The sequence below is a fragment of the Scardinius erythrophthalmus genome (assembly GCF_964197995.2).
Source record: "Scardinius erythrophthalmus genome assembly, chromosome: 4".
In the NCBI taxonomy this organism is placed as follows: Eukaryota; Metazoa; Chordata; class Actinopteri; order Cypriniformes; family Leuciscidae; genus Scardinius; species Scardinius erythrophthalmus.
This window is the reverse complement of record NC_138224.1, coordinates 17083405-17097599: the sequence shown is the minus strand read 5'-3', so window position 1 is coordinate 17097599 and position 14195 is coordinate 17083405. Positions and strand designations below refer to the sequence as shown.

General features: G+C 35.8%; 1 protein-coding gene across 1 annotated transcript in view; it reads right to left on the bottom strand.

Annotated features, from left to right (window-relative positions):
• Nucleotides 1-5213: 5213 nt before the first annotated feature.
• Nucleotides 5214-14195, bottom strand: part of sema3c (sema domain, immunoglobulin domain (Ig), short basic domain, secreted, (semaphorin) 3C) — a 55546-nt gene continuing 46564 nt past the window's right edge. Inside the window, exons 14-18 of the mRNA XM_081364188.1 lie at nucleotides 12599-12640; nucleotides 12256-12413; nucleotides 11317-11384; nucleotides 8927-9057; nucleotides 5214-5743 (exon numbers count right to left, since the gene is read on the bottom strand). Of these exons, the coding sequence (XP_081220314.1) occupies nucleotides 5342-5743; nucleotides 8927-9057; nucleotides 11317-11384; nucleotides 12256-12413; nucleotides 12599-12640 (801 nt within the window). The 3' untranslated portion in view covers nucleotides 5214-5341. The remainder of the gene's footprint in view (nucleotides 5744-8926; nucleotides 9058-11316; nucleotides 11385-12255; nucleotides 12414-12598; nucleotides 12641-14195) is intronic.

Sequence of the window (14195 nt, the reverse complement as noted above, 5' to 3'; positions counted from 1 at the left end):
ACATGCCTCAAATCACATATCAAGTTCTAGCTTCTCATGCGTAAAAACAACCACCAGGCTGAAGAACAGAGGAACAGCAGAAATTCTGGAACAGATTTCTCTGTTATTCCCTGTAAATCCATACGATTTATTTTCCACTCTCCAATGGCCGCTAAATCAAAATGGGAGGGTTTGTAGAATAAGAGGACTGTTGTTGAGTGGGACACAGGGGCTTGTTTAATATTAAAAGTAGGGCTGGGAGCACCCTCTCTCTGCTTTATGAATTATGAAGCGCCACTGGTCATCTCCGACTTTTGCTTTTCTGCTCTGGTTTGACCTATGGGTTTTTACTTTGGAATACAGGCTTGGAGACAAAGGTTCATTTTACTAACACAATAATGTGCATAATCGTTAAAAAATAATAACATTCTGATATCTTCTCGAGTTATATGAGGCCATAATATAATGCATTATATACACAGTACATCAGAACCGTATTGATAATTGGTTGGTATTAAAGTTTTTTTTAGTTTGTTGGTAATAGTTTAATCATTTACCCTGTTTTTACGTCCATGCACCATCATATGCTCACCCAAAATCGATCTTTAAAAACACTAATAATTTAATAACAGCAAATCTCAAAATAAATTGCATATTCATTTTCATGCTGTCCATTATAAAGCTGCGGTACCTAAATTCTCTTGTAGCGTTTAAAACAATTGATTTTAGTGTTATAATGTTAAGATATCGTCCATTTATCTGTCATCATTATTGTAAAGCAGTTAAATCAGGCCATTAGGAAAATTTGCTTTAAATGTTATTTTTATAATATAGGCTATATATGATTATAATATTGTAAAGCAGTCAAAGCAGACTATTAAATGGTTAGTTCACCCAAAAATGAAAATTCTGTCAGTAATTACTCACCCTCATGTTGTTCCAACCCCGTAAGACTTTCGCTCATCTTCAGAACACAAATTAAGATATTTTTAAAGAAATCTGAGAGCTGGATCACTCCTCCACAGGCTTATGGACACCTTAACTTGCTGGCCCAGTAAATGTATTAAAGACATTTAATATAGTCCAAGTGACTCCAGTGGCTCAATCTTAAGTTAATAAAGCGACGAGAATACTTTTTGTGCGCAAAAACAAACAAAAATAACGACTTTATTCCATTTTATTCATTTCCTTCTCTCTGGACCTCGAGTCTTTTTACGTAGTGTTTAAGCGTAGCGCGTCTGTGTTGCATGTCACCACGTAGGCTCACTATTGGGCGACTCTGGTCATGTGTGATACGTGGTGACGTGCGCGCAACACAGTCAGACACACTATGCTTAAACACTACGTAAAAAAACTTGAGGTCCAGAGAGAAGGAAATGAAAAGTGGAATAAAGTCGTTATTTTTGTTTGTTTATGCGCACAAAAAGTATTCTCGTCGCTTTATAAACTTAAAGGTATAGCGGAGGATTTTTTTTACTTCCGGGTGGAATGCCTATACTATTGGTCCTCCTAATTGTCAATCATTCTGGTGAATCAATCAAACTTTTCAAAAAGTGGAGAGGGCGGGTCTTATCTAAAATTCGGAAAGATCCTCCGCTATACCTTTAAGATTGAGCCACTGGAGTCACTTGGACTATATTAACAATGTCTTTAATACATTTTCTGGGCCAGCAAGTTAAGGTGTCCATAAGCCTGCAGGAGGAGTGATCCAGCTCTCAGATTTCATCAAAAATATCTTAATTTGTGTTCCGAATATGAACGAACGTCTTACGGGGTTGGAACAACATGAGGGCGAGTAATTACTGACAAAATTTCCCTTTTGGGTGAACTAACCCTTTAAGATCAGGGACAGGGAATGCTATATAATTTATATACGGTTATGTAGTGTAATAAACTATTTAATAATAATATACAGATCTATTACACAAAAATATTGTTGATTTAAAGTAAGTAACCTGGTTGCCTTAAAATTCTGAGTTCATTGAAATAAAAAAATTGAGTTAATACACTGAACAAATGAAAAAATGTGAAAACTCATGAAAATATTTTTTTTTTACAGTGTAGCCAAGTATATCCGCTGTCTAAATGGTGCAGAAAAGGTAACGTATGTAACATTGTAAATTGTATGACTATCAAAGTCCATTTTATATCGCATTTTATAAGAGCTTCGACACGATTCTTAAACTGTCCGATGTTTACATTTCTAATCTCGCGATAATTTACTTTTGAACATCACCTGTAGACAGTCGGTAGGCTATGGCGCGAGTTTATCATTCAAATACAGTCTAATTAACCGATAGCAAATTTAGTACCTGAGTGAAGACGACCATAAAACTGACTGGAGATGACTGGATCTAAAACTCTGTAAGTTACCAAAAAAACACACTTGAAAACATAAAACGAGACGATGGCGCTTTCAACGTTACCTGACAGACAACTGTCCAGCACGGTTCCGTTCACACATTAACCGAACAGAAAAGTCCTGGAAATTTAAGAGTGTGGGTTCCAGTAAAATTCGGTTGTCACTCTTGAAAAATTCAGTGTGAACAACATAACCGTATTATGTACGCAAACACAAGACTGATAAACGTATTCGCTGCTGCTCTGTGAAGTTGGTTTTCACTTCCATTATTGTCCTCATAACTTCAACAACTTAATTTGACTGAATATTTTTCGGTAGGCCTACTACAAATATAAAGGAATTTTCTGATTCTCTTGTAACTAAAGAGTCCTAAAACATGACATGTTGAAGTTGTTTAATGCAGTTCAATCTTATATTATTAATAAATAGGAATACACGAATCAAGACATTTAATAAAATAAAATTATCATTAACATTCACAGGGAATACAGCATATTTTCGATAGTATAATATTAAAACGTTATATCGTTACTCCAAATGCCATTTATAAAGGGCACAAAATGCCACAGCAAAAAACAAAAACATGAAACTTCTGCGAAATGCAGATTACGTCGAAAACATGTCAAGTTTGGCATAAAAATTCAATTCCAGAGGAAAAAAATGTATAGATGTGAATGTAATGCATCTAATAGCATGTTTTTAGAGCTGAGCTTTTAAACTATTTACAGACATTCAAAATACAAAAACAAAATATAAGTTACACAGACATCAATCCAAAATTGTAAGCTGTACAATGCTATACATCATCTAAAATGAGAGGCAATCATGTCCACACTGAGCAAACCAGAATTCATTAACATATCATTCATTCCCAACATGTGTCTGTATAACAATTAAACAACATGCATGATCACATGCCTCATTGGGCCTATCCTTACGTGAATTAAATACTATGGTATTACTGGGGCTTGAGTAAATCTACCATACAAAAAAAAAAAAAAAAAAAAAAGATCTGCTTTAAGGCCTATTCACACCAAGCATAACTATAAAGATAACTACTGTAGAATAACTATATTAGCGTCCACACCAACAGACAGTAACGTTCTGTTTTGTCGTCTGCAGTTTTAAATGCTCTAGCTCTTTAAAGCAGGATGGATTCTGATTTGCTGTCAATGTTTTTATCATTCATCAACTAAAATTAAAACTATATCTTTGTTGTTATCATTATTGTCATTGGTGTAAATGGGCATTTAACTGATTTATTGTGGTTCAGTATACCATACTAATAAAAGAGGGAAACGTGCACATACACTCACATTTTAAACCAATAGTTCACCCAAAGTCTTAATTTACTCTTATGTCATTCTTTCTTTCAGGAAAGACAAAAGAAGATATTTTGAAGAATGTTCACTCTGCTCTTTTCCATGCAGTGAAAGCATGACCAGTGACTGTCAAGCTCCTTAAAGTCCTGCGTGTTTGGAAGGTCTTGAGGGTGAGTAAATGGTGATGAAACTTTTGGGGGGTTGAACAATCCATAAGGAAGCAGTGATGTTTTTGGATTATTGATGTTTCTCAAAGCACACTGGGCAAACACACAACACTCTTTACAGTTTTATGGGCTCAGAGAGCCTCCTGTCTGGTACAGTTTGAAATGTCTCCAAACCATCTTCTCTTCCCTTATGAACATCTGTGGTGCAGCTGGGCTGATGTACTTTGGTCAGTGCGTCCAAGAAGAATTCTCATGATCCATTCAGTCACAATGAACAATTAATTTGTAATAAAACAAGCTTTTACTTTACTTGAGATGAGTAAGTACTTGAGAAAGTGCCAAGAATATGTGAAATCCAAATTAAAATTGAAATTGTGTGACCTTTAGTCCATTTCTGTTAGCTTTGAGGCTAATGCTAATGTTAGTGTTTGTCTAAAAGTTAAAACTGCTTTCATATTCCCATGAAATGGGAGCCTAGAAGCTAATGTTTCTGTGCTTCTAAATGTTGACAACTTTTAGCAGCTATATGTACCTAGAAATCCAAATTGAAATGTTGTGGCTTTTAGTCCGTTTCTGTTGGCTTAGAGACTAATGCTACTGCTAGTTTACACAAAATACTCTCATGATCCATATCTGATAAAAATGTTATTCAATATGTAGTACTAGAAACCAAAACTGAAAATTTTGTTCGTTTTAGTCCTTGTCTGTCAGCTTTGAGGCTAATGCTAACGCTGGTGTACTCCTAAAATTTGACAACATAAACCTTTAACACATATGCACATTTAAAATTTACAGTCTTTCTCTTTAGGTAAACAGACCAAAGCTATTGATGACTCATCTTGCACTCAGGAGCATATGCTACATTTTGTCCAATCAAAATGCTCTTTAGAATGAGAATGTCCCTTTAGTTGGTACCACCTGCCTTTGGCTGGCATTAGCAAAAAGCAAATAACGGTAAATTGCTGTGACGTAAACTAAAGACTTGGCTGTTTAAAAGGATGAGCCGTTAGATATGTTCCACCCCAACTTCCTGTATCAAAAGAAAATACATCAACACAAGAACAAAATGTGCTTGTCAAACCATTTTGCTGGGTCTTAAATGACTTTGCGTTTTGTTCTGGTTTGTTCTGCACTACTGTATGACATATGGCATCTAACACAGATTAGCATGAAACACAGATTTGCGTGTGTTTGTGTTTGAGGATTTCTCATAGTCTTCTGCTCTGGCCGTTCCTCATATATATATATATATATATATATATATATATATATATATATATATATATATATATATATATATATATATATATATATATATATATATAAAGACGGCTATACAGGAAGCACCTGAGATGCTTTGAGCGTGAAGAAAAAAAAACAGTTAAGGTTCATATTAGAGGAATCTAGTCCAATATTCTCCTCCTCTATTTTCCACTCGAGTTCTCTCCTGATGCATGTCTTTATTCCTTTTCATCATCTCTACATCCATCTCCTTCCACTATGTTCCACCTCTATTCCTCTAGTAAGTGGTTCCGGCGGTTCCTGCTCTTCCTGTGTTCCAGCAGTGGTTTGAGTTTGCCCAGATCTCCTCTCATGGGGCTCTGTATGTTCTGCAGACTCTGCATCTGCTTGCGTTCCTTGCAGTATTGGTGCATGGCCAACGTCTCAGCCGGGCTGAAGGCCGACACCAGGGCTTTAGGGTGCAGTGCGGCTGCCCAGCTCCAGGGTGACTGCTGTTTATTGCTCAGGGCGCTGACCAGAGCCTCGCTCAGAACCTGGAGACGGATCTTAGCCAGAGTGCGCTTGAAGCCATTCTCTGTTGCCAGACAGTAGTACAGGCCCTGGTCTGAAGAATGCACCAAACGGATGAGCAAACCGTGATTGGTGGACACCACACGATCGCTCAGCTTCACCTGCACACAAAGAAAAGAAGGATTGATTAATGCATGGTTTTTAAATGCTAAGCAAATACTAAAGTACTTTAAAAAAGAATAAAAACATAATACATTGATTCTCAAAATGTATAAAATATCTGCTTATATACTATTTTGCTATTTTTCAGTCATTGTACTTTTTTACTTTAATTAATACATTTAGAATAATGTAATCGTATAATGAGTATATTGAAAAGAATGCTATTATAGTAATATAATAAAAAAACGAATATTATATAGAAATATTATAATAATGTTTTTAATTATTTAATACATTTTATATAATTTATATAAAACAATAATATCATTTCTTTTATTTCTATAAAAAAAATTGAGATATATTCATTCACAGTTAATATTCATTTGTTCATCATCATATTATAATAGCATAATTTTAAATAACAAAATAATGTCATCATATAATGAATATATTAAAAATAATACTATTATAATATAATTATCAAATTGATATATATATATATATATATATATATATATATATATATATATATATATATAATGTGTGAATTATTTTATGCAATAATTTATTTAATAAAACATTTGAATTATTTTATATAAATAATAATTATTTATTTTGTAATATAATTATATAATATTCATATACAGGTGCTGGTCATAAAATTAGAATATCATCAAAAAGTTGATTTATTTCAAGAATTCAACTTAACAGGTGAAACTAATATATTATATAGACTCATTACATGCAAAGTGAGATATTTCAAGCCTTTATGTGTTATAATTTTGATGATTATGGCTTACAGCTTATGAAACCCACGAAATCAAAATCCCAGAAAATTTGAATATTACATGAAATCACACAGTAATTACACAGTAATACCATGGTCATTGAACCAGGTTTTGGTTCTTTTGGCAGTGTGGGCAGGTGCAAATCCTGCTGGAAAATGAAGGAAGCATGAAGTGGTCTGGAAATGTCCTGGTAGACGGCTGCGTTGACTATAAAGCACAGTGGACTCAGTGGAAAAGTCCTCTTTTCTGATGAGAGCAAATTTTGCATCTCATTTGGAAACCAAGGTCCCAGAGTCTGGAGGAAGAATGGAGAGGCACACAATCCAAGATGCTTGAAGTCCAGTGTGAAGTTTCCACAGTCTGTGTTGGTTTGGGGAGCCATGTCATCGGCTGGTGTTGGTCCACTGTGCTGTCCACTCAACGCAGCCGTCTACCAGGACATTTTCAGAGCACTTCATGCTTCCTTCAGCAGACAAGCTTTATGGAGATGACTTCTGACTTCATTTTCCAGCAGGATTTGCACCTGCCCACACTGCCAAAAGAACCAAAACCTGGTTCAATGACCATGGTATTACTGTGTAATTACTGTGTGATTTCATGTAATATTCTAATTTTCTGGGATTTTGATCTCGTGGGTTTCATAAGCTGTACGCCATAATCATCAAAATTATAGCAAATAATTGAATTTATTTATTTATTCAAAAATAAAATACACGTTGCATGCAATGAGTCTATATAATATATTAGTTTCACCTGTTAAACGTACAGTATGGAATTTTTCGCCACTAGGGGTCGCTAACCTCTTTACAATAACAAAGGCGTAGTTTGATGACGCAACACATGCTAAGAATTATGGATGTTGTCGTCAACGTCAAGCCAGCCGATCTAATAATGTTTATGGTTGACTGAATACATCAATGCTTTTATCATGATTATGATATGAAGCAGTTCGGGATTGCTAAGAGACAGCTATCAGCTCCAAACGCGACGCGAGCTCCGTGGATATAAAAGGAATATGGACATTTCATTCTACCGAACTACACGCAGAATTACAACTCACAGGTCAGTTTATTAGACAAATTAAACTTGTGAGGTAACGCAGCGCTGTTTCACCTGGTCTAACATTACATTAGCACACTAAACTGCATTTGAATGTGTTGAAATGTATGTGTTAGTCTGTCTGTATGAGACTAGCAGTAAGCTAGATCAACATTAGAATAACATACAGATCATATTCTAACATTTTATCATTGTTGAACTATATAACATTGATTAGTTTTATGTAAATGTGCTCACCTGTTTAATAAGTACATGTAGGAGCGGTCGAAGTCTCGGACGTGGAGCTCTCGTTTATATAGTGTCTATGGGAGCTCTCGGCATCTCGAAAACACCGCGCTGATATTGATTCTCGTTTTAGTTCTCCTTTTTTATCCAAAGTCCGCTTGCCATGGTCCGTAATGTTTGAACGAAACAACAACAGCGTGCAAATAGACATTGCGAACTCCACAGATGTCTGCGTCTGTCGCGTTGGTTAATCAGAGGGCTCTGCCCATAGCTCTGGTTACCATGGCAGTATGAGCGGAAACCATAGGCGGAAACCAGGGACAACGCGGATATGACGCCATTGACTGCGACAAACCGGAAATAAAGAAACGTGCCGTGTCTAAAAATTTAATTAAAATTTATCCTGGTTTGAAAGTTGTTGGAAACAGTCGGGATAATGTAAGTACACAACTAAAAAATAATAATAACGTAGATATAGTGATTTTTGCTCATTTTAAAGCAAAAAAGTTACATATTTACATATTTATACATGTGCCTTTAAGTTGAATTCTTGAAATAAATCAATTTTTTGATGATATTCTAATTTTATGACCAGCACCTGTATATTATATAATTATCTTTATTTTATATAAAACATTTATATAAAATGTATAAATATATTACAATATTTATACATTTTTAATAATGATATTCATTTGTTCATTATATTATAATATTACTCTTTAAATTTATTATTTATGATTACATTATTCTAAATTAAGTAAAAAATATACAATTTGTATTTTCTAATGGGAAGAAAGTCCTTTCAGAATGTTTACATTCTGAAAATTGTCATATCTGTAAATTGTTTTGTGTCTGTCCCTATTCTTCATTCTTTATTGTAAGTCAGATGTGTTTGTAAGAGAAATAAGTTTTGAACATCCCTGTACATCCTTTTATTTTCTTATTCTTTAAGCACAAAGGAAGCATTAAAAGTTTAGGAGGAGTCAGTCTAATGGGGCTGTTTGGTGATTACAAACACATGATGATATTTCATTGAAAGCACTGGAGCGGTGTACTGTATGTCGCCTGTTGAGGATCGGTGTTTAATGTTGGACAGGGTTGTCTGACCTCTTTCCTGCGATCATTGTCTCTCTGAATGAGCCATTTAACCGAGGCCTGTGGAGATTTGGGCTGACACTCCAAGAAGGTGGTGTTGTTTTTGACTCCATACTGAGTCATCTCCACTGCATTCCTGTAGGCTGAAACCAGACATCAAGTGTTAGCCAATTCTCTCACACACTTAGTGAATATACTAATTGTAATTGTACTGCTGTTATTCAGCAGACACGCTAACATCTGCAAATCATGGGGTCCGAGTTCACTTAGGATGCAGTGAAATATGCTCTGAAGAGTAGTGGGCCAGATAAGCGAATAATTGGATAAGTGACCCTGTACACTGGCCAATGATATCATACATTCAACATCTGTGTTGACATTATGCTACTTTTGTTTTGTGCACACAGCTGGGATAACGCTTCCGCTCTTCGTTAAGACTGATATTTAATAATTCTGATGCGTCCAAGTGTTGAACGGAGTCATCTGGATCACTGACAACATCAGTGCCAATTGTATTCAAATTAGCAGGTGTTCTGAATCTGGTCCCATGACAGATTCTTTCACAAGGACAGAGAGACTGAGGCAAACAGAGAGAGAAAGAAGGAAACAAGGGTGGTGGAAGAAGAGAGAGAGAAATGTGTGAGGAATTTGCACAAGATAAGCACTGAAAGTATTCACTTCATTGGGAAATTACATGTAGTATGTACGTGTAACAGTTAGTATTGGAAGCAATAGTATTGGACATGCTAGTATTGGAATACTACGTCAACACATCACAAAATGACTTTGTTGCATCATGAGCATGTTAGCATTAGCATTGGCTGCGTTCAATTAGCATAATTACAAGATGACAACTTGGAGATTCTACTCTTGAGCAGTTCGAAATGATTAGTTTCTATGGCAACATTCACAACGCCAAAATGGATCCATTTGTGGCTGTGTTGTTGATGAGCAAAATACTTAGTCACTAGATTGATTCACCTCTCTATGCTCTTGCAAAATGTTTCATTTTGTGTCCTAACCAGACGAGATTTAGTTTCTAGCAATAAGCAGTTCGTACTCTCATTCAGAAGCAAAAATGCAGCACAATGTGGCACAATCACAGCCAATCTGCACAATGTGGCACAATCACAGCCAATCTGAACATTGTTCTGCAAATCTTCTGTGACAGGTTCTGCAAAATCCACGCAATCTGGAATTTTGCGTTCGAGTGCAAATTTCCACAAGCAGATTTCGCAACAGGTTGGCCACAGATTCACCGCATTGACTAACCAAAACACTATTGACAATTGACAATAAAATAGACCTTTTTTTGCCAGCCAAATTTAGCTAATATGACCAGCACCCCAACTGTCACTGCCAGATGATGTTGAAGTTTCATGAGTTTTCAAGTAGTAATTACAAGTTTAACCAAATAAAGTTGCATTCACACAAAAAAGCAGTGTCAGAAATAGTCACAATTTTGAAATATAGAGATATAAAAGAAATATAAAGAAATAGTCACATTTACAGGAAATACATGAAACAAACTCACAATAGCTATGTTTCAATCCATCTATTTTTATGCAAATTTTGGGATGTCGTATTAAAAAAAGCTTGATAGAAACGCCAATATGCGCATAAATTCTTAAAACGTGAATAAAAAACATATGCGCTCAATTGAGGCGGATATTTTTTTATCTAAGAAGACGTGCATTAACTAGAAACACATTTACCGAATAAAATCCCTCGATGCGCAAAAAACAAACAAACAAAACAAAAAAAAGCCACGTGACTGCCTCGGCAGTGGATATGATTGGATAACTGGACTAACCAGCAGAAGTCTGCTAAAGTCTGTCATCAGAATGATTTGGTATGATGACCTCTGGCTCTGTTATTTTCCCAATTAGATTTCTAGGGGTAAAAAGGGAGTAACGTTTTACAGCTAAAGTTAACAGAAGCGTCTCACACAATTGTGTTCAAAAACACAGGCATCCGAATGTAAGATAACTTCACAGTGTTTATTGCGTTTCGTCTTCGAGCTCTGAGACGCAAGTCATTTATGTTGGAGGATAGAAGAGCCACAGTTGCTTCCCCGATTGCAGTACCCTCCATTTTTATTACAGATATTTTGCACCAATTTCCCAGGAAGTAACAATTTTGTTCTCTTGAACACATGGGATGGAAACAGTGCTTTATTCGCAAATGTTTTATGCGACATTCCGGTTTTGCGCATAAAATAAATATGCACCTTTCGATGGAAACATAGCTAATTACTTTTTAAAATAAAAACTTTTTTTGTTTTTTGTTTTCAAACTCTCAAGTCATGAAACTGCTTACTGAGAATATAAATTCTCACCTCAGCACATAACTTTGTGACATTATTTGCTTAGCCCAAGTGTTGACATGCAGGTAGTTATTACCTTTTAGATTGAACCCTCTGCACTGAGTCAGTGGATTCCCATGCATAATATCCTGCCTTCTGCTTCTCCTGGAATAACATTTACACAGGATTAATCCAACATATTTTCATATATGCATTCTTTCCTTTCACTCTTACATTCTCTCACTTTATATCAACATCTCTGTCTGAATGTTTGCACACTTCTCACTTTAAAAAACACTCCTTGTCATGAAAGTCAAATACATTTTAGCTTAATTTCTCACAATTAACAGGATTCAGCTGTCACAAGTGCAGTGGAGTGAAATGTCTGTCTTTTCCACTTCATTACTCCGGGAAGGATGTTTTGATGGGTGTTCCTTCCATCAATATTTTCCCAACTCAACACATCTGACTTCAAGAGAAACTGTTTGACTAAAGTATCAGATTAGTTTTTAACATGTCCCATTCTGAAACAGTCCACAATGTAAATACTCGTGAATATGCAACATGTGGGCTGTTCTGTTTGATTGACCGGCTGTATGTGTGGGGTCCGAATGCCAAAGACTGGAAGGTTTGCCACACAGTTGCCAAAGTGAGTGTTTTTACTGTGTTGCTATGTACTAGGGTGGTATAAGGTGGTCACTTACCGGCCCAAGTCAAAAATGCCCACCCTCAAATCTCTTTACTGTTGATAGTCCTTTTTTTTTTTTTATGTTTTATTGTCTGTCAGGGAAAAATCTTAAGCCATAAGTCTTTAAAATATAATAGTGTCTAAATTCATTTTAATATGTTGGGTTAGGGTTTTGTTCAAATCCCACAAATAATCTTCGGCCCAGACTGTGTGTCTCTGCATTACAACTAAATGAAACCAAAACTGTCTTCAACATTTATTTCTACTCCACTGCTGCTGCAATTTTGCGCCACCATGAGTGTTAATGTGTGTGTGTGTGTGTGTGTGTGTGTGTGTGTGTGTGTGTACCTCTTGCCAGTGGGGTAGAATCGAGAACAGCTGAGGCCATCCCAGGCGCAGTACGGGTCCCGCGCTAAACAGCAGTCTGCACAGGCAGAGCCGTATGCGTCGCAGCGGTGCAAAGACACCTGGGACACTCCGTGCTCAGAGCTAACATACAGCTGTTGCTGTAACGCAAACAAGCCACATATCACAAGAGCTGTTCATTTAACCCACAAGACTGGTGACACCATAATTACCCGGAATTAAAGCAACCATTTCCCCCGCCACAATTTATTACCACCCCCACTTACTATATGTAGCGCTTAGTCAGAAAATGCAGCTAGATAGAAGAGCTACTAAATAAAGTTACCTTTTTAGAAGAGATTCTTAGGTTGGTGATAGGAGACTGCTTCTGAAAATCAGAAAAGGAATAGTGCCATTGAATTTAGAAGATTTTGTGTCAGGATATTCATTTATTTAAAAAAACACACATTAGAAATACAATTTATGCATACAATATCTTTTCCTATGAATGTATCTATATACATGTTTAAATTTCTACAGATGTTGTAACTGTCCTGAGCTCATAAGAGATGGAAAAAAGATGCATTAAAAGGCTCAAATTCCTCTTCCTTAAAAATAAACCTAGCATTGTGTTTTTGTTTTTTTGAACAGACAGTAGTGCAAATTACAGTTTATTCCACCTAGCGGCAATTAATCCCCTCTGACGTAGTTGTACTTTGTACGTTTGACTGAATTGTTTGCTTGTCTTTATTTCTTATAGCTTCTTATATATTACATACTTGTACTTTGGCATTTTTATACTTATAACTTATAATTTTATGCTTATTACTTTGGCATTTATATACTTATAACTGCCATTTTTTACATTTTTAAAGAGATTTTTTAAATGAAAAGAGGCAGGGTTGTGTTTTATATTTTGATTTGTTATAAATATAAATCAATGTACGCGTTGCCTGAACCACATTTGTGTGGTTATTAATAAATGTAAGATTTTTTAATGAAAACGAAAAGAGGCAGGGTGGTGTACATATTTAGTTTTATTGTAAACAAAGTCATGTATTACTGAGATAACCGGAGTAGCCAAGGCGAGGTGAGTGACGTTATAAAAAACGCTGCTGTACCATTTGCAATCACAGAACTTGCGGACTCGAGTTTGTACTCCCGAGTCGAACTTGGCAAGTCTGAACTATTAAGGACGCAATTCTGAACTTTTCCTACTTGGTATTTAGAAACGCCCTTTGCTGTGTCCCAATTCAGAGGCTGCATCCTTCGAAGGGCACATTCAAAGGCCGATTGTGTCACCGCGGCACGACAAAGGCTGTCCCAATTAAAAGACTCCTTCAAGTGCGGCCTAAAAATGCATCCTTCATTTCCCGTGAAATGAAGGATACAACAGATGGACCCTTCGCGGCCTTGCCTACCCAAGAATTCATTGAGCGACAGGTTGTTTTTTTAGAGAAATTTACGAATTACACTTTTAAATGTAACTTTTGGGTTTCAACTTACTCAAATATCTTATGATACAAATGTAAAAATTAAAAATATTTTTTTTAAACTGCTTCCAATGTTGACATTTCTTACTAAGATGTGATTATATATAGTTTATACTCTTTATTATATTCAGAAATGGGCCCCGGTGAACATATTTAGACAGTTTGTAAAACCCTGTTTTGTTTTCAGAAAGTTTAAAATAACGTTCAGAAAAGTCTAGAAAAAAACATTACTGTCATTCATCAACGGCTGCTGGCTATACCGTCACATTTAGCAATGCTCAGTCCGAGTCTAAGTCCTTCGAAGGATGCAGCCTTTGAATTGGGACACAGCTCTTGTTTTGGACTGGCTCTTGTTTCCTGTTTTGCGCCTACTTCTGAATTACATTTTATAAATACATCTTATTGATCTTAATGTGAACAACTCATCCATGCATGTTTTATTAAATAAGA